The sequence below is a fragment of the Amborella trichopoda genome, chromosome 3 (genome assembly GCF_054954075.1).
Source record: "Amborella trichopoda isolate Santa Cruz 75 chromosome 3, AtrichopodaSantaCruz75HAP2 v2.0, whole genome shotgun sequence".
In the NCBI taxonomy this organism is placed as follows: domain Eukaryota; kingdom Viridiplantae; phylum Streptophyta; class Magnoliopsida; order Amborellales; family Amborellaceae; genus Amborella; species Amborella trichopoda.
Window position 1 is genome coordinate 9,979,835 of NC_142338.1, and position 21,231 is coordinate 10,001,065.

At 37.0% G+C, this 21,231-nt stretch overlaps 2 protein-coding genes and 1 long non-coding RNA gene across 3 annotated transcripts; 2 read left to right on the forward strand and 1 right to left on the reverse strand.

The window, feature by feature from the left end:
- Window positions 1–3: 3 nt before the first annotated feature.
- On the forward strand, window positions 4–3,615 carry LOC18448803 (protein neprosin). Its single transcript, XM_006858862.4, has 7 exons — window positions 4–293; window positions 807–893; window positions 1,081–1,338; window positions 1,456–1,620; window positions 1,931–1,984; window positions 2,071–2,217; window positions 2,788–3,615. The coding sequence occupies exons 1-7, from the start codon at window positions 135–137 to the stop codon at window positions 3,163–3,165; spliced, it is 1,248 nt and encodes a 415-aa protein (XP_006858924.1). The 5' UTR covers window positions 4–134; the 3' UTR covers window positions 3,166–3,615.
- Window positions 3,616–7,956: 4,341 nt separating this feature from the next.
- LOC148782734 (uncharacterized) lies at window positions 7,957–8,742 on the forward strand. Its single transcript, XM_088862598.1, has 2 exons — window positions 7,957–7,989; window positions 8,176–8,742. The coding sequence occupies exons 1-2, from the start codon at window positions 7,957–7,959 to the stop codon at window positions 8,740–8,742; spliced, it is 600 nt and encodes a 199-aa protein (XP_088718724.1).
- Window positions 8,743–11,265: 2,523 nt separating this feature from the next.
- On the reverse strand, window positions 11,266–12,550 carry LOC148782735 (uncharacterized). Its single transcript, XR_016052999.1, has 2 exons — window positions 12,250–12,550; window positions 11,266–12,027 (listed from the first exon to the last, which is right to left on the reverse strand). It is a non-coding gene; the product is annotated as an uncharacterized LOC148782735 (long non-coding RNA).
- Window positions 12,551–21,231: the final 8,681 nt, after the last annotated feature.

Sequence of the window (21,231 nt, forward strand, 5' to 3'; positions counted from 1 at the left end):
TGGTTTTCTATTTGCAGATGACCGCCATGATTGCGAATGCCATTGAGCTGTTGCAGAGAAGCTGAAGCTGAAAGTTTCAAGGTTTTGGAATTCTTCGGTCACTCTAAACCACTGTCTTGGACACCAAAACCACAATGGAATCTCTGCTTTGGCGAAGGATAGCGGTTTTCATGGCTGTTTGTTGTCTGATTTTAGTTCCTTTTGTCGTGGATGCAAAGACTAAGTCCAGGCAGAGGTTTGAAGTGCAAAAGCATTTGAGGAGGCTTAATAAGCCACCTGTGCAGACGATCAAGGTTTTCTTCTGCTTCTCTTCCTGGTGGTTTTGGACTCTGCTCTGGTAGTTTCAGGCTAAAAAAATGTCGGTTTCAGTTTGGGTTTTCCAGCGGTTTCCAATGGTGGATTTAGTTTGAGTTTTGCGTTTTTGGTAGTTTGGGGTTCTGCAATAGTGGTTTTACTTTTTAGCTGAATCTGCCCATTTTTTAATGGTTTTGGTGGTTTTCTGAGTGCGTAATGGTGTTTTTGTTACACCATGGATTTTCGCCTGTTTTTCTACGGTGGTTTTCTTTTTTCGCTTTTTTGTGGGTTTTTCGGTTTTGTAAAGTTACATTTTTAAAACTTTCCGTTAAACCGTAGATTTAACATTGGCCCATGTGTTGTATCTCTGTGCCCCTTTTGGGTGATTGATGGTTTTGCAGTGCTGTAATGGCGTGGTTTTGGTGGTATCTGGCATAATTTGTTAAACATGGCGGGGTTTTGGAGTTTTGATCTTGGAAAATTGAAAATCCCATATTTCTGTTTGGTTGCAGAGTCCAGATGGAGACACAATCGACTGTGTTCGCACTCATCATCAGCCTGCTTTCGATCACCCCTTTCTCAAGAATCATACCATTCAGGTGGCTAGCTTCTGATAATTTGTTCACTCTCTCTCTTATTTGTTTTCTCCTTAATCTCCCCCTCGCTCTCTCACTCAAACCAAACTGTTCATGGTCTGATTGCTGGGTTCTGGTAACTGTTAGTTCTTTTCATTCCTCATCTCTCTCTCTACTGTTCTAAGTAATTGTGCATTGGGGTTTATCACAGATGAGGCCAAGCTTTCATCCTGAAGGGCTTTACAGTGCAAACAAGGTTTCTGGCCCAAAACAGGCCTCAATCTCTCAGACTCAGCTATGGCACTTGACTGGGAGGTGCCCACAAGGAACCATACCCATTAGAAGAACCACCAGAGATGACATCCTCAAAGCTAGCTCTGTTAAAACTTTTGGCAAAAAAAAGCACAGAAGTATGCCTCTACCACCTAAATCCGCAGACCCCGACCTTGTAAATGAAAGTGGGCATCAGGTGACCTCTCTCTCTCTCTAGGTTTCCTATTGATTCGCCTTGGCATTTTTTCTTTCAATTTTTGGGCCTCTGTTCTGTTAACGATTAGTCTTGTGTGGTGTGGTTTAACTTTAACAGCATGCAATTGCTTATGTCCAAGGGGACAAATACTATGGAGCAAAGGCAACCATTAATGTTTGGGAACCTAAAATTCAGCAGTCGAATGAGTTCAGCCTCTCCCAGCTCTGGATTTTGGGGGGCTCCTTTGGGGAAGATCTCAACAGCATTGAGGCTGGTTGGCAGGTAATGTACCAAAAAAACCAGGAGAGAGAGAGAGAGAGATTGGTGTTGAATTGATATTGGCCTTGAATTGGGGATGAAGGGGGCATCAAACAACATTTGCAGAGAGAGAGAGAGAGAGATTTACAAGTATTGATTCTTCTACAAACCTTCCCATCTTCAGCTGCAAATATAAATGATTTTAATACTTCTACTATGGAAAGAGAGAGAGATCCTTTCATTTTCTCTATTGATTGTTCTATCGAGCTTTCAATTTTCAGCTGCCAACACAATGATTTTTAATACCTCTATATATATTCCTATTGGAAAACAGGTAAGCCCAGATCTTTATGGGGACAACAACACCAGGCTCTTCACCTACTGGACTGTGAGTCTCACCCATCTCTCTCTAATTATAAGATGGGCTTCAAATCAATCACTCTCTAATACTGGTGGTCTGTGAATTGATAACAGAGTGATGCCTATCAAGCCACAGGGTGCTACAACCTTTTGTGCTCAGGCTTCATTCAAATAAACAGTGACATAGCCATGGGTGCCAGCATCTTCCCAGTCTCTGGATATCGTGGTTCCCAATATGATATCAGTATCCTTGTCTGGAAGGTAATTATCATCCCTTCATACAACAAACCAAAATAACTTAACTTTTAATAAAACCCAAATGCCAGAGAGGCCAGAGAATCTATCTGACACTCACATATGCCACCTTTGTTAAATATTTTTCTACATAACTACACATGTTACTGTTTCTTCTTTATCCTCAGGACCTATGTAAGTTTGTTTCTTGAATTTATTTTTATTTTGGGAACTATTCTACATGTTTCTCTCTCCTCTTTTTTTCCAAATGTATGTGCCTTTCTTTTATTATATCTATTTTATTTGGTTGCTTGCTCTAAGAAAAGAGAGGAACTTAAAACTTTTTCCCTAAGGCCAAATAAAGGAAGTGGGTTGTGTTATGTTGGAAGCATATATACAATTTTGCCAATTTTTTTTTATGAATCTTGAATGTGGAGCAGAATTATGGATCAGGATTTGTGTAGCCGACCCCAAATGTGTGTAGCCGACCCCAAATGATTGATGATTGAGAAATGAATGATGATGTTTTATTTGGTTGCTCTTGCACACCTATTTCTTACTTCTTTATTGTTCTCTCTCTCTCTTCTTTATTTGCAGGACCCTAAGGAGGGAAACTGGTGGATGCAATTTGGGAATGACTATGTTTTGGGGTATTGGCCATCTTTCCTCTTCTCTTACTTGGCTGATAGTGCAAGCATGATAGAATGGGGAGGTGAGGTTGTGAACTCTGAACCAGATGGAGAGCACACTTCTACGGAGATGGGGAGTGGCCATTTCCCTGATGAAGGGTTTTCAAAGGCCAGTTATTTCAGGAACATCCAGGTTGTTGATGGTTCCAATAACTTGAGAGGACCTAAAGGGATTGGCACCTTCACGGAGCAATCCAATTGCTATAATGTTCAGAATGGCTACAATGGTGATTGGGGTAATTACTTCTACTATGGTGGCCCTGGCAAAAATTCCAAATGCCCATAACCCCCCTCTCTCTCCAATGGGGGCTGGCAAAAAACCCAACTGCCCATGACCCCATCTCTCTCATGTACCATTAATGTAACCTAAAAGAAAAGAGTTCCTATGGTGTGCTTCCCTCCTCTCACACCCTTCTCATACTCAGAGATGGGATATTTTCCTAGTGTGACAGTGAGAATATGCGGTCTGAATTCCTCTCCACTTGGGTTTTTCCCTTTGTTTTTCCTTTTCTCTTGCCTTTTCTAAAAGGTTTTCTTTTAGTGGATCTGTTGTAGGTGTGGGGGGTAACAAATTGGGAGGGGTGGGTCAAGTTTCTTGTCAATCTGATGAAAAGGAGCAGGCCTTTTGTCTCTCTCTATCACTACTGTACATTTGTTTGTCTTCTCCCTGGAGTGAATCTGTTCTGGTATTATTCATTGAATGAAAGACCTGGGTGTTTTGACGGGGTATTCTATCTATATAGCTCTCATAATCTGTTCAAGCATCCGTGAAGAGAGAGAAAAATCTGTTCAGGCAAAGGCAAGCGTGAAGAGAGAGAAAGAGAGAGAGGTCTTTCATAATTGAATTACAGGGAGAAAAAGAGGGACAGAGAGAGGGGCCTTCAATAATTGAATCACAATAGGACATAAGGAACATTAAAGTTTTTTGGCTTAATCTATGTGCAATGTCCACAAAACTATCAAAATGAGCTGAAGCAAAAACAATGTTGAGAGGGATGCCTCCATGTATGAATTATAAAAGGACATTAGGAGCATTAAATTTTTTGACTTTAGCTCTTTGTTTTCTATTATTTTTGTTTGGGCTGTCTTACGTAGGTTAGGGACCTTAGTAGAGCAGCCGATTTCAAATAATTGATAAAAGACTGTTGATAATGATGAGAAGTTCAAATAGGCAAAAATGTTTTTGATGTTTGTGCTTTTATGGATTAAGATTGGTCCTAATAGTGAAACTTAAAAATTTCTATAATTGCATTGAAAATTTATCACAAAATTATATTTTTAATTAAAAGTAGTTTGAGTAATTTTAGAAGATATCCCTTTTAAGTTCTAAAAAAAGTTTATTTAAGAGTGAGGCCAGACATTCGAATCAAAGCACACTTCAAAAATTCACTACATCCAAAAATCTTGAAATTGATCATCTCGATCTCAAGGTGTATGGATAAAAAATGGATTTCTAAGTCTTGGTGTAATGTATTTTATAGTTATCAAGTTTCAAAATTTCAAGTGTTTATACATATATTCGATCTACCCTATTGTTTAAGCTTAAAAGTTTATATATAAAGATGAAAATAAATACTGAGTCCATCATAAAGATTTTTAGTCCTGAAACAATATATTTAAACACTATTTAAAGGTACACCTTACTTTGATTGTTTAGAACCTCAACCTTATACAAACCACTTCCTTAAGTTTTTGTTATTAAAAAAATCCTTTTAAAAATGTGAACATTACTTTCATACTTTTATTTTATGTTTTTTTGTTGTTTTTGCAAACTGCCCTTACTTTGAAACTTGAATACTAAAGTTATTGAACCATTTAAGATTTTTTTTTTAAAAAAAATAATAATAATTATTTCATCCAGAGGACAAGGATATCCAAAAGAACTTCGGATTTTGAGAATTCAAAATTAAACCAACTCCATATTCTCAAAATCTGAAGTTCTATGAGGAAAGGACCACTGTACAAGTGTTTTATAACAATTGTTAAACTTTTAACTTTCAAAATTTGATGTAAGGGCAATATCATCATTTTGAAAAAAATGCCAAAAATTGAGTGTCAATGTCAAAACATGAAAATTTGGGGATTTCTTAAATAACGGAACTTTAGAAGGATATACACAAACTTTCCAAAAAAAAAATTTGTACTACGTTCGGATCCAATTTATCAAAGCCTATTGTATATTTTATTTCATTTTATTGTGCCAGATCAAGCTCAAATGTTGGGTGTGTGTCATGCACGTCAAGAAAAAAATTTAATTTCAAATAAATAGAAATATCGAAATACCCTTACATATTTTTTAAAAAAAGACAAAAACCATCCTCTCTAAAATCACTTTGTTATATAATATTGAAAAAGCTCTCTTTATCTTTATCTTTCTCTTTCTTTTTCACCCGTGGACCTCTTCCTCAAAAACTTTACAAGTAAGTCAAAAGAGGTATCACAAACTCAATTTTTATGATAAAGTTATTTATTTTTTTATTTAAAGAAGAGTAAATTATGCCATTTGGATTATGAATAAGGTAATAAGAGGGTTAAACGTCCTTTTTTTTTTTTGTTTAACTTGGTGAGTTCCTTAGGTTTTTTATAGGACAAAAGGTAATTTGGGATAATAATTTATAAATTAGAGTATACGTGTTTTTCCCAATTCTTAAAGGATACTTTTGTTTTGGAAAATGGTTTGATAGGGATGCATCCCATCAAAATACTTAAAGGCTCACCTCATAACTTACTCAAAATTACAATTCAAGCATGGGAAAATCTTTACATCAGTCATCCTGATTTGAACATTATTGTTGGGAAAAAAAATTAGGATTTCAAGCTCTAAAAAAAGTGTATATTTTAACAAATTATCTAGACCGTCCATTTCGCCTTAGATATAAGTATTCAAAGATCCGCAAGATTAGTATAATTTTTTGAGTTTAGATTTTATTGTAAGTGTTGAAAATTGATTTTAAAGCCATCATGGAGATTTCTATTGCCGAAAGTTCATTCTAGACGACGATTTGAGGTGAGGCTTTATTTGGTTTTTATAAAGCCTACGCCTTATAGAAACTTCATCCTTTTGCTTTTTTATTATTGATTTATTTTTTAATACTTTTGACAAGTACATGAACATAACAAGTATTGTCCTAAAATTGATATGATGATGAAGATGATGATAATAATAATCTCAAATAATGGGAATTTAAGCATACGATATGAACATAATGTATGAAATTATGAATTATGGAAAACCATTTTCTGAAGGAAAAAGTGTTGATAATGCTGCAGTCTTATGAAAATAAGTAAAGCCTCGTCTCATAACTCATCGAAAATTACTACCAAAGCATTGAAAAGCTTTTAAATGGATCATCGCAGATTGAACATTATGGTTATGAAAAAATTTAAGTTTTAAACTCTAAAAATAGTGTATATTATATTAAATTATCTAGACTGTCTATTTCGCCCTAAAAAAAAATGTTAATAGCTTCGCAAGATTTGGATCATTTTTTGAGTTTCAAATTTTATTTTTGGTTTTAAAAATTGATTTTAGAGCCATCATGGAGATTTTTGTTGACGAAATAACTTTCGGGAGATTTGAGGTGAGGCTTTATTTTATTGTCATAACGCATAGGCCTTGTAGAACTTCATCCTTTTCTACATTTTGAAATAAAAAATAAAACCTTTCTGTAAAAAAAATGTAAGTAATGAGATTATTTACTTTTGGTACAATGAAGTTACAATTATCAACCGTTAGATTTGAGGTCAACTGGTTGAGGGTATGTCATTGTTTGAGCACAAAGTCTAAAACAAAATTTTTTGAATATTGTGATATAATTTCATCTATTATATCCAATTGTGAAAAATGATTGTGACCACTTTGAATGAAAAATAAATAGTCCCATATTATACAATCCCTTTTGTAAATTACCTGTGCTTTGCGCATGTCTTTTTAAGCTGTTAAGTCAATTGAGGCATCAGCATTCTATCCCATATCCTTAGATTGCCTGTTTTTTTTTCTACTATTTTTTAATTATATTGACTCTCACTCACACACACAGGTCGTCGGTTGGCATACCTACCTATTTCCGCGTTGATTATTAGTGGCTCGTTTTTTTGCCAACCAAAACCTGTATGGGGTGGGGTTCTCTTATATGTGTTTGAGTGGTCCCATCGGTCTTACTTGGAAGGCCATGTAGGTATTCAAAGTTCAAACTCTCAAAAAAATCCCACGGTTTCATGAGACATGAAAACTGAACTTGCCGGTTCTCATTTCACTTGCAGAGTGTCGTGTTTGTTGGAACTAGGGTTATATAACCCGGCGATTCGGATTGGTTTAGTGGTTTGGTGATTTGGGTCCCCCCTTTTAGAATCAACCGATGCTATTTGTTTATAATTTTTTCTTTTTTTTATTGATTTTGACCAATCTAATCGATCTTTATCATCGATTCAGCTGATCTAGATTGGTATAGTGGGCCACCGATCTAAAACTTGATTCAGAATGCTAGTTGTTAACCATACAATGACCGATTTGTAAGTTGCATCCAAATTTGGGGTAAATAGATTATGCCAATCCCACGAAAATTTAAGCATTATTCATGTAAGACTCTTTGCTCCAGTGGTCAAAACGGGTATGTTAATCTCAAGCATACGAGAAAATAGGGAAAATTATAGATACTGTTACGGTTAGTTTCTGTTGTTAATTGGGTAGAATAAGGCTCGCATGAATTCGCATATTCGTGGGAGTTATTTTAGGAGTATGTTACTTTGTGGGTAGTTTTGAGTTGACCGGTTCTGTTAGGAAGTTTGTGTGTCGTTGAGTAGCCATTCGTGGGTTATTTCTTTTTCTTAGTGGGAGCTGATTTCTTGGCTCAAATTGTGAGTGTAACGAGTCTATTTAATGGATAGTTATCTTGCTCTGAGCAGGCTTTGAGAATCAATAACACTTCGTGTTTAGAGGCCGGTTTTCTCTGTAAAACCTGTTTTTCCTGCTGTATTTTTTCCTCAGTATTTTCTCTTCTTGTGTAGCACCATAGGTACATCCAAGCCAAAGAAGAACGCCCCACAGTACATACCATTGTGGTATCATAGCAAGGGCATGGATCAACGAGTGGAAAAGTTGGAGGGTGATGTGAGCTCTCTCAGCATTGATCAATAACAAATCATGGACAAACTTAACGAGTTGTTCGTAAGGCTTGGTTCACATTCCGCCAATCTCGAAACAGAGATTAGGGACAATTCCAAAACTCCACTCACGAACCATGAATCTCGATCTGGGAACAATAGCAGAACCTGACAACAATCTTTCTTTCCTAAGTGGGTCAAGCTCAACTTCCTACGTTTCAATGGTGACGAAGATACTACGAGCTGGACTTGCAGGGTGAAACAATTTTTCCAGTTCCATCAAACACCGGACGAAGAGCGCGTGGCTTTGGCATCCTTCCATCTGGAGGGAGATGCTCAGTTGTGGCATCAAGTTTTCAAACTTGAAGCCGACGAGCTGTCTTGGAAGAGGCGCTGTGACGGGGTGCATGCCCTTTTCGAACCCACACAGTTCCAGGACTTTTTTGGAGAACTGACCAAGCTGCAACAACTTGGAAGCATCCGGGACTACCAGACCTGTTTTGAGAAGCTGTTAACGAAGGTAGGGTACCTTCCACCTGACCGCCAGGTCAGCTGCATTGTTAGTGGGCTAAAGAACAATATTAAGGTGGACGTACTGGCAGGGAGACCAGTGACTCTCTCTGATGCTATTGGGTTAGCTCTTCTTTACGAGGCCTGCAATTTATCTCAACGGCGGATTGGTGCACCTTCTGACACAAGGAAAACTTCAACCAACGGAAAGGAGATCTCTGATAGCAGCCCTACACTTCCGGTTCGATGACTCTCACCTACTGAGATGCAAGAGAGGTGAGCCAAAGGGTTATGTTTTAATTGTAATGAGAAGTTTACACCCGGACATTGATGCAAGAAGCTGTTCTTGATCGAGGGGTGTTATGAAGAGGAAGATGACAGCCACAATCCAAACTCGGAGGAAGGCATACCGACGGATTTCCAAGAGACACCTGAGATCTCTTTGCATTCCATCTGCGCGATTCGAGCTCTCGAAGCTATGCGTGTAAAGGGAAGCATTGACCAAGTCGAAGTCACCATTTTGATAGACTCAGGAAGCACTCATAATTTTATGAATAAACAGTTGGCTCAAAGAGGGGTTGCAGCCGAATCAAGATACCCGTTTTGAGGTGATGGTGGCGTCTGAGGAGAGGCTTCCAAGCCCCTGTATTTCTTTAACGTTAAGTTAAATTTACAAGGAGTTCCAATTAGTGTAGACTTATATTTGCTTTTCACTAGAAGGCTGTGAAGTGGTGCTGGGTGCCCAATAGTTGAGGACACTTGGCCCAATCATGTGGGACTTTGCAAGGCTAATGATGACCTTCAAGGTAGCGGGTAAGGAAGTAATTCTCAAGGGAGTTACCGCTCATAACCATAAGGTTGTTGGAGACCAAGGGAGTTACCGCTCATAACCATAAGGTTGTTGGAGACCACGATATTTATCGAGAAGTTAAAAAAAAGAGTAATGATCCTATGAGACCCTCTCACACCCATGTGTGTAGGACCCCAAAGGATCATCATTCAATGTAGTACAGATCTCTAAAAAAGTCAAGTCCCACACCCATGTGATAACTTTTCTAGAGATCTGTGTCAAATTGAATGATGATCCTTGGGGTCCTACACACATGCGTGTGGGAGGGTCTCATAGGATCATTTACTCTAAAAAAATAAGAAGGGAATGTTACTGTAGCTCTTTTAATTGAGACTCCCTTACTTGCTTCCAATGATGAAAGCTGTTACGCCCACTTGCAACGAATTTTAGAAAAATTCCAAGATTTGTTTAGAGAACCCAAGGGACTACCACCTCAGAGATCCCAGGACCACAAATTTTTGTTGGTGGCCAATAATAAACCGGTGTGTGCCAAGGCTTATCGCCACCCATATTACCAGAAGGTGGATATTGAAATGTTGGTGTCCGAGATGTTAACTTTGAGAGTAATCCAGCCCAACAACATCCCTTATTCCTCGCCCGTGATATTTGTTAAGAAGAACGACAGGACATGGCGTATGTGTGGATTATGTGCCCTTAATAAGGTCACATCAAGGACCGGTTTCCTGACGAACTATTCGATGAGCTGACCAGAGCACATGTCTTTTCAAAACTTGACTTACGTTCTGGGTACCATCAAATTTGGGTAGTATCGGAAGACATCGGGAAGACGCCATTTCGGACACACCATGGGCATTATAAATTCTTGGTAATGCCTTTTGGGCTTACTAATGCCCCTCAACTTTCCAGTCCCTGATGAACCAGGAATTTCGAAATTATTTGAGAAAATTCATATTAGTATTTTTTGATGATATCTTAATCTACAGTGCGTCATGGGAAGATCATTTCAAGCATCTAGAAATTGCATTATCTATTCTGCGGATTAACAAGTTGTTTATCAAAAGAGAAAAATGTCAGTTTAGTTAGAGTGAGGTCCACTACCTCGGTTCTATAATTTCAAATGCAGGAGTGGCGATTGACCTTGATAAGATTTCCACCATGTTAAATTGGCCTAAATTGAAACCAAAGCTATGAGAAGGTTTCTTGATTTAACGGGGCTACTACAGGAAATTCATCCAAAACTATAGCAAAATAGCCGGGCCACTCACTAACATGCTGAAGAAGGGTGCATTCAAGTGGACACTGCAGTTGAGAAAGCCTTCCACGACTTGAGGGAAGCCATGACTAAACTCATGTCCTAGCTTTACCGAACTTCTCCAAGAGGTTTGTTGTTGAATGTCATACTAGCGGATCAGGGGTGGGGGCTGTGTTGATGTAGGAACGGCCCATTGCTTTTTTTAGTCAGGCTTTATAAGGACGGAACCTTTTTTTGTCAACATACGAGAAGAAAGTCAAGCTTTACAAGGACAGAACCTTTTTTTGTCAACATACGAGATGAAAATTTTTGCCTTGGTGATGACTGTGCAAAAATGGCACTCCTATTTATTGGGAAGGCAATTTGTGGTAAGAATTGACCAAAGAAACTTGCAATACTTATGGGCTTAGAAGATTACATCGTTGGCACAATAGAGGTGGTTGTACAAATTGATGAGCTATGACTTTGTTGTGGAATACAAAAGATGGAAGGAGAACATCGTGGCTGACGCATTGTCAAGGAGGGTAGAAAACGAAAAAGATGGTGACGTGGCAAGGGGAAAATTGGCTACTATCTCTCAGCCCGTGGCCAAATGAGTGGTAGCAGTAAAAGAGGAGATTAAGGTAAATCCAAATTTACAGGCATTGATCCTTCACATTAATGAAGGTGAGGTAATAGGCCCATGACAATATAAAGAAGGGTTTATCTTCTTTAAAGATAGAGTCTATCTTGCCGGGGACTCCTCTTTAATTTATGACATTATTGACTAGTTTCAAGGTAGTACCCATGAAGATTATTACAAAACCTACCAGAGGATAAGAACCAGTTTTTATTGGCCAAGTATGAGAGAAAAAATTAAACAAATTATTGCTCAATGTGATACTTATCAACGTCACAAGGTAGAGCAAACCTCTCCCGTCGGACTACTTCAGCCCCTACCATTCCGCAACAAGCATGGGAAGACACTTCAATGGATTTCGTGGAGGGTCTGCCTGTTTCGAAAGAGAAATCAGTTGTGCTAGTTATGGTGGATCGGCTATCAAAGTATGCACATTTCATTCCTTTGTCTCATCCGTACACAACCATTGGAGTTGCCCAGATCTTCTTTGATCAAGTGTTCAAGTTGCATGGAATGCGCAGATCCATGGTGTGTGATCGGGATCCCACTTTCACTAGTAATTTTTTGTCAGAGTTATTCCGGCTCAACGGGACAAACTTCAACTATAGCTCTGCTTATCATCCCCAAACGGATGGGCAAAGCAAGGTAGTAAATCGAACAATGGAGATGTATCTTAGGTCCTTCACTAGTTATAATCTTAAGGAGTGGAAAAAATAGATTTCATGGGTAGAGTATTGCTACAATACCAGTTGGCACCTAGCTATCAAGACCATGTCGTTTGATGTGGTATATGGACATGGACGACCACCACCCTCTTTGATGTCTTGCGTATCAGGCTCTGCCAAGGTTGAGGCTGTTGAAAGGCAGCTGTTAGACAGGGATCAAAGGCTCAAAGAATTAAGGTCCACACTAAAAGAGGCACAAAACCGCATGAAGAAGGTGTATGACAACCATCACCATGAGAGGGAGTTTAATGAAGGGGACTTGATATATATCAGGCTACAGCCCTACTGACAGTCTACAATTGGCTTTCAGAAGAAATCTCAAGCTTTCATCGAGATACTATGGGTCATACCGAGTTATCAAAAGGATAGGAGCCGTTACATACAAGTTGGATTTGCTGGAGGAAGCACGCATTCGCCGGTTCCATGTGTCCTTGCTGAAAAAAAAGGTAGGAGAAGGCATCATGGTCCAAACTGAGTTACCATTTCGAGGAGATGATGAAACACTTCATCCAAGGCCTCAAGCAGTCCTTTATCAAAGAGTTCATAAGAGGAAAAGGCAAATTCTAATCCATTGACAACGGACATCACCAGTAGAGGCCACCTGGGAGGACCTTGAAGCCATGGAAAAACAATTTCCAGAACACGGTCTTGGGGACAAGACCGGATCTTAAGGGGGGAGGAGATTTTACGGTTAGTTTATGTCATTAATTGGGTAGAATAAGGCTCACATGAATTGGCATATTTGTGGGAGTTATTTTAGGAGTCTGTTACTTAGTGGGTAGTTTTGAGTTGACCGGTTCTGTTAGGAAGTTAGTGTGTCGTTAAGTAGCCATTCGTGTGTTATTTCTTTTTTTAGTGGGACCTGATTTCTTGGCTCAAATTGTGTAAGTATAACGAGTCTATTTAATGGATAGTTATCATGCTCTGAGCAAGCTTTAAGAATCAATAACACTTCATGTTTAGAGGCCAGGTTTCCTTTGTAAAACCTGTTTTTCCTGTTGTATTTCTTCCTCTGTATTTTCTCTTCTTGTGCAGGACCATAGGTACATCTAAGCCAAAGAAGAACGCCCCGCAGTACATATCAGATACCCCCCTGACCTACTTTCTAGGCATCGTATCAACCGCTCCTCTACCCTACAAATCTTTTGTAAACTGCACTACTTACTCTAAAATTGTTAATCTTTTGCGCCCACCCCCCAACCCTAAGTAAAATGGTAGTTTTTTTTTAGTACAAATACCCCTCTATAATGCATGTTTCTTTCAACGGTCTTCTTTTTTAAACTTATGCCTATTTGGCCCCAACATCATTTTAAATTAATGGTTTAAAAAACGAATTAGTGCCTTAAATCGAGCACCCCAAATACCCATTTGAATCAGTGAATCAGCAGTTCGGATCGGGAATCGGCCAAATCGGTTGGATTCAGCAATAAAAAAATCTAAAAAAATTATTAAAAATCATTATAAATGTTGTTTTTTAGAAATCCAATAAGAAATGGAGTACTTCATTATTAATTTTTATTTTTTTCCATCAATATGCGAATATTGAGTTGTTCTTTCTCTGTATGAATTTATGTTAACCATTAAATTTACATCGCACAAAAGAAAAGTCATAGAACTATCATTGATAAACTATATAATCATACATGGACTACAATAAAGAATGGATTAAATCTATGAAAAAATAGCCACCAAAATCTTGAATTGACAGAAAACCCTAATCCACTAAAAAACTCAAATTATTACAATCTAATTAACTATAATTCAAAATTATTACAACCTAACTAACTATAATCCAAAATTATTACAACATAACTAACTATACTATTGTATACTGAAATTGAAATTGTTAGTATACATTTTATAATTATTTTACATACAAATAATAACAAATCCAAAATATATGTAATATCATCTAATTTAAAATATATTATTGACAATTGTAAAAAAAAAATAGTACATTACATAATTTATACTGCAGATAAATTAATCAATAAATACAAGATTTGGTCATCAATGTAAAAATTATTAGAATGCATACCAATTTTCAAAATAACATTTTTATTTTTCAAAAATCTAATTTTCTAGGTTTCTAGAATAAATTTAGTGGAAGAGATTGTTAGCAGAGAGAGAGAAATTTCAAATGGCCTCATTGTATGATCCCTATCTTTAAATTAATATTCCTAAATTTATGTTAAAGACCATCATGTTATAAAAATAAAAAATATAATTATACCATTTATTCATAAGTAAAAAAAAAAAACAATAGCCATTCATATATGAGAGAGAGAAAAAGAGCTAACATACTTCAAACCTATATTGTATCACCTTTGCTTATCTAATTTAAGCTTATGATAATCGCAGCTCAAATGTGTGCTTGAAAAGCATGATACTTGTTTTATTATATTTTATTTATTTTTTGACAATAAATATTTATTGTATTACCTTTTATTTATTTTTTGACAATAAGGTAACTTTTATTTTATTTTTTTTATTATATTACGTTTTATTTATTTATTAATAATAAATACTTGTTGTATTACCTTTTATGTGTTGTCCAGGTTTGAACTAAGAACCTTTTGTATACAATATCGACGTGATAGCCAACTACAGCATAGCGCCACTTGTTGTCCTACTTTTTATAATAAAAAACTATATTGTATTACGTTTTCAAGCTTAAGTACCATGCTCAAATCCTACATCGAAAAAATATGAGAAGGTTTACGTCAATAAAACCCTCCTCAGTACCATGTTTCATCGTGTACTTGAAAAGCATGATCAAGCATGCAACTGACAAAGGCACTCGTGGTCATACTTGTACTACGCTGTAAGTACCCCATTTTTTAAAAAAAATTACAAAAATGCCAAGTTATAATCCGTTTTGTGACATCAAAATTGCCCGACTCGTCCGGTTCCTTTCTAAATACGTGCGGTTTCGTGTTTTGATCTAGAATCGATACGGGGTGACCAATTCCCATGTCGAATCACCCGAGTCCGTGCTGACTCGACGATTTTTAAACCACTGTTTTAAACTATGTGCCAGATCTGCTTCATTTCAAAGAATGTGTTGGACAACACACATTATGCTAGTTCTGCTTTATTTTAACAATGAAATTCGTCCAACACAATATGTGTAATGAAATTAGTCCAACACAATATGTGTTGGATCAACACATTGTTTAACATGGATCAGGAGGGTTTGATTTTTTTTCCTAGAGAAAAATGTACATTGTATCTTTGGAAGGAAAATATATATTGTATATCCAGTTAATATAAAAGTTGTATATTTTAATCTGTATATTTAGGAAGGGTAGATACAATATCTTGTATATATGATAAGTCTAGATATAGTATATGAATCTGTGATTTATCTCTATACTTTTTCATCTGTAATTTGTTTATAAAAAGACAAGTCTGTATATTCATATGATCAGTGGACATAGGGAGTATCTTCAAAAAAACCCGAGACTAATTCACATGACATCAGAGCCAGATTTATCTTTGTCATGTCCATTCCTGTAAGCTCGAGTATAGTAGTTTATTATTATTCGATCTTGTCTGACCTGAGCCCTACAGTCTTTGAATGGGGGATGGCCCTACGCACAGGTAGCAGCAGCCCGCTTTGAGTGATGAGCAAAAGGGCCAGAACCCATCGTTGCTACTTCAGTTCGCTCATTGTCTCCCTTGCATCCGTGAATAGTCTCTCCATCTATAACTTCGTTTCCCTTGAGGCGTTCTTCTCTCTTGAAAATCTAATTTGTCTTCTCTCCCAAAGATTTCAATTAGGTCTTACATACGTGATTTGTCTAAAACTCACGCAAGCTCTTTCTCTCTCTACAACACTCCACCAAATAAAACCCACACTGTTGTGAGCCTTCAATACCGACCGTTACCCCCAAATGTCCAACGTTTTAGTGCCCTCTCTATAGACCGCCACGCTCAACCTCAATAGTTCATCAAATTGTGATGGTTTCGCGCTTGCGCTCGATATCATGGATGTTGAAATCTTGAGGGAAGAGATGGACCCACCAAATTTTCAGGAGTCATGAGATTGTGGATCGTAGATGTCAGAGTTTTACAGAACAATAAAAACTCAAAGATAACTTCTCTATGTATGTCTCTCCATAACCATGTAAGGTCTAGTTATATAGGGATGGAAGAGGCCGTTCTCCAAAGTTCCGCTTTTTCCTGGAATCTATGAGAAACGTGTCCCACAATTCTTGGGAGGTGGATAGTTATCACCTACCCATTAGATGACAACATCTTCTCTCTCTAAGAAACCTTTATTTTTAGTGATAAATATTAAATCATTAAGATAAATAATAAGAGAGAGAAACATGAGACATGTTAGGCCCCATGGCCACTCATACATACCAACAACAGAATCATCTAGAGCCATCATAAGATTGATCCGTGTCCTGAGATGGTTTCGCTATTAAGACCCATATATTGATGCAGTTGTGAGATACACTTGAGTCGTGTTTGGACTATCTATATTTGCTTCTCACATATTTGTTGATGTTGTTATTGCATTCAGAAGGTTTCCGAGCCACTTTGCAACCGCCCTAAAACCCTTTGCTACTGGGCCCTCTGCGTGTTTTTGCCTCTGGATCTTGATATTGTGAAAGGAAAATATATCTTGTTTATAAGGTTAACATGGAAATTATATATTGCAATCAATATATATGGGAAGTGTTAGTAGAGTATTTGTATTTTATGGTAAGTCTGGGTATAGGTTAGATGTCTATGCTTTAGTTTCTATTTTCTCATTTGTAATTTGTCTATAAAAGGCAAGTTTATTTATTCATATTTTTAATGGACATTGAGTCTCTTCAGAGAAACTTGAGACCCTTCACAGATCTCAGTGTCCAGATCCGTGTGAACCACTCTGATGTGATATTGTCATTGACCCTTTGAAACCCTTATGAAAAACCAATTCAAAAAAAAAAAAAAAAAAACCTCTGAAAATTTGTTGTATGTTCGAGCTTGTTTGTTCTGTTACTCGATCATGTCTATTATGGTTTGCGAGCTGCTGAATCCATCTCGGATCCATACCGAGTTTTGTTGGCTCTTCCAAGTGTTATTTTATTCTCTCAGCTGTCTCGATTGCTTTGTCTGGAATTTTTGTCTGATTTATCGAGCCCACTCTGATATGACCCTCAGTTCTTGAGGCTTGTTGATCCGCCACTACTTTCTGTGCTTGTTGATCAAGCAATTCGAACATGTAAACCACTGCATCTATTAGTCCTGCTACATACTTGAAGATCCAACGACTCATTTTCGCAATTAGTGTTCAAACTTCAGTTGCTCTTTTTCATGGCATCTTGAGTTTGAGGGGAACGCAAAAAAAAAGTATATATTGTAAATCCAGTTAATATGGAAGGTGTATATTTTAATTTGTATATTTAAAAATGATAGATACAATATCTTGTATTTATAGTAAGTTTAGGTATAGTATAGGAATCTGTTATTTATTTCTATAGTTTTTCATCTGCAATTTGTCTATAAAATACAAGTTTGTATATTCATATGATCAATGGACACAGAAAGTCTCTTCAAAGAAACCTGAGACTTCTTCACAACACCGGGGTATTTTTATCCTATATAAAACTACTTTTTTACTTAGGCCATGGATATAGCTTTCTATGCTTCCCCTATAGCATAGAAGTTCTATCCTCCCCCTTATCCAACCGTCCATTCTGAATGGAGGGCTAAGATTGCCCCAATCACAATGGCACGTCTCTACACTATTTTATTTTTATTTTTAATTTTATAAACTATTTTGATACCAAATTTTATACATCTATTCCTCTATTAAACTCGCACTAGCAACAAATATTAAAAAAAATATTTTCAATAAAATAAAATGACCAAAATACTCCTAAAAGATTAAAGGGGTATTTTGGTCATCATATTTTATCGAAAAGTTATTTTTAATATTTTTTATAGGTGCGCCCTAATGAGAATATGGAATGTACCAAATTTCATATTCATACAATTTGTATAAAAAAAACTAAAAATAAAATACTTTGAGATGTCGGATCTAAGATTGAACTTCTATGCTATAAGGGAAGCATAGAAACCTTTCCTATAAAATAAACAATTTTAGAGTTAGTGGTGTGGTTTATAAAGTATTTATTGGGGTTGGGTGCATTGCTTAGAAAGTAGGGCAAAAGGAGTGCTTATAACTTTCCGGAAAAAAAAAGAAAGAGTTCCAAACAATAAATAAAAGAAAAATGAAAATAGAAGGGGGAAAAATTACGGAAAAGAAATGAGAGCTTTGATGCCTGTGCTATACAACATGGAGATTTTATGCTTTGTTTGCCAAGCTAGGAAAGCATCAAAGTAACGTATATGGGGGGTTTGTGGTACCAAAGAATTCATGAGTTCTTTTTATGTAAGAGAGAATGGTTACAAAATAAAAATTTATTTTTATCTTCGCAGCAGAGTGAAGAATTCATCTTTCCATGTAATTAATTTCAATTAGCATCCGTTCTTATCCACACAGTGTGAGGAATTCATCTTTCCATGTAATGATCATGCCCTTCTTTAGTGTTAAACATCTTCATGCTTTATTTGGTATCTGCCAATTTGTTGTAATTAATTTTAATTAGCATACGTTTTGATATACTAAAAGAGTTGTTAGTTAAAGCTCTCTCTCCTATGTTTATTTTATTTTTTTTTGCAAATAGTACTAACTTTATTAAAAACTATTCAAAAGAGATTACATCGTCAAAGATAATAAGGGACTGCAAAAAAGCTCCCCTTTTAGCTAAAGAAACAGCAATACAATTAGCCTCAGGGTAAACATGAGAAATGGAGATCGACAAAGATGTTGCAATATCCATCACTTGCAACCAAAGATATCGAATTCCCACTGTATTTGCTGTTCCAAATTACACCACTTAATGACATTCAGATAGTCCCCTTCCAAAATACAGTTATTGCCCAAATTCTTAGAGGTGAAAATCTTCAACCGACAAAGTAAAGCACTCAATTTAGCACAATTCGCCGTGGCCTTACCTATCAGGCAAGAATAGGTAAAAATTACATTGCCAAAAAAGTCATGCAGCACCCCTCCAATTCCAGCTAACCCAGTATTCCCAAAGGAACTTCCATCAAAATTAAGTTTCAAGGTACTTGGACTCGGAGCCTTCCATATGCATCGAATTCTCAAACTACCAGAATCCAGTTGAAAGAGGTTTCACAAATTAGCCTCCACATCCACTTTGGAAATCCCTTTTTCATCCTTTGTCACCGACATCCACGACCAGGTGGAATATTCGATAATATGGATAAGTTTGACAAAGGGAACAATCTCCCCTTCAAAAGTCCTTCGATTCCTTTCCTTCTAAACCTCCCAGATAATAGCTACTACTGCAATCTTCCATAGAATTCGACCTGTCTTAGGCAAAAAATGAGCTTTCAAAAAAGAGATAATCCCAGCCACATTTTGAGGGAGCACCATCTGTAATCCAATCATCTCAAACAACCAATCCCAAATTCGTAAAGTAAAGGGGCAATGTAAGAAAAGATGTGCATCATTCTTCCCATCTTCCTTATACAGTAGACAAACATTTGGCAGAATTTTCCCCCTTTTGATCAAATTATCGACAGTCAGAACTCTATCCTGAGCGGCCAGCTAGATGAAAACTTGAACTTTGCGTGGAATTTGCCATTTCCAAATTTGAACTAAAGAGGTACAAGTCCATCTCCATCGATCATTGAAGAAAAGATTATAACAAGATTTGACCGAAAAAATACCATCACTCTCAATCACCCAAATCATCTCATCATCTGCCTGTTGTGACAAATAAACTTTACCTAACATCTCCATCAGCTGGCACCATTGAGCTAGCACAATGTTGCTCAGGCGACCATAAATTAAATTAATGCTTCACGAATTATTTAGGCACCTCCTCTCCAAAGCATCACACACTTTTAGATTGGGCGTTGCAACAAGCCTAAAAAGCTCAAGAAATAAAGCCTTCAACGGAAAATCTCCAATCCACTTATGATGCCAAAAAAAAACTTGAGAACCACTACCAATATTTCATCTAAAGCATCCTGAAATCATTGCCCTATAATTGGAAATCGATCGCCAAAGATGAGAAGAGTTCCTTCCTCTACCACGCCCAATCCACAACTACATACTATCCATCCCATACTTAGATACGAGAACCTGGTACCAAAGATGGTCCTTCAAATTAAGACTCCGCCACCACCATTTGCAAAGAAGAGCTTGGTTGAAAGTTATAATCTTCCTAACACCCAAACCACCTTCTCGTTTTGGTGTACAAACTCTATCCCACCTTAACAAATGAAATTTCCGTAACTCTCCAAAATAACCCTAAAGGAAATCTCGCATCATTTTTTTAATGTCTTAGCAATTGAAGTAGGAATATTAATCAGTGACATTTGGTAAACAGGGAGATTGGCTAAGCAAGACCGCAACAACATTACACGCCCTCCCAGGGACATATACTTCGGCTTCCATAAGTCATGCTTGAGCTGAACTCTCTCAATCACCCTATCCCAAACAGCCACAGTTAGTCTCGAATCTGAAATAGGCATTCCAAGAGAAGTAACCAGAAAAAAACCAACTTTACAACCTATAGCAGTTGCCAGTTGATCTACCAACCCTTGTGAACAATTAATGCCAACCAAAGAAGGCTTATAGACGTTAACTTTCAACCCAACGTAGCCTCACAGCATTCCAAGAACCGAGCAATACTCTTAACATGAAGAGGATCTGCATCACAAAAAATAAGAGTGTCATCGACATATTGCAAATATGAGATGGAGATATTAAAATCCCCAATCTTAAATCCAACAAAATGTCCAACTCATTCCACATTACTTAACATTAAGCTAAAACATTCGGCATAAATGGTAAATAAAAATGGAGAGAGCGGGTCCCCTTGACACAATCCCTTAAAGGCATTAAAGAAACCAATAGGACTCCCTTTGAAAAGGACCAAAAAATGCGTAGATGACAAACAACCATGAATCCAACTCCTCCATCTGTCTCCAAAACCCATCATTTTCATAATTTCTAATAAAGGCCCCACTCAACTCTATCATACGCCTTTTCCATATCTAACTTTAACAACACCCCAAGCTTATTACTGATAACTCGAGAGTAAATGCATTCTTGAGCAATGAGCACACTATCAGTAATTTGGCGGTCCTTAATAAAGGTTGTTTGTGTGCTCGAATGAAAAGAGGAAGGGCCACTGTCAGTCTTTCAGCCAACACCTTGGCAATGATCTTGTAAAGACTTGTAAGAAGACTAATCGGTCTAATATCAGATATTTCAAAGATAACCAATTTTT

What these genes read in the sequence shown, in the direction of transcription:
- LOC18448803 (XM_006858862.4), top strand. Translation starts at nt 135, where the DNA reads ATGGAATCTCTGCTTTGGCGAAGGATAGCGGTTTTCATGGCTGTTTGT. An exon ending in CACCTGTGCAGACGATCAAG is followed by an intron (nt 294 to 806) that starts GTTTTCTTCTGC and finishes GTTTGGTTGCAG; the next exon opens with AGTCCAGATGGAGACACAAT. An exon ending in TCAGTATCCTTGTCTGGAAG is followed by an intron (nt 2,218 to 2,787) that starts GTAATTATCATC and finishes CTTTATTTGCAG; the next exon opens with GACCCTAAGGAGGGAAACTG.
- LOC148782734 (XM_088862598.1), top strand. Translation starts at nt 7,957, where the DNA reads ATGGATCAACGAGTGGAAAAGTTGGAGGGTGAT. An exon ending in TGGAAAAGTTGGAGGGTGAT is followed by an intron (nt 7,990 to 8,175) that starts GTGAGCTCTCTC and finishes TTCTTTCCTAAG; the next exon opens with TGGGTCAAGCTCAACTTCCT.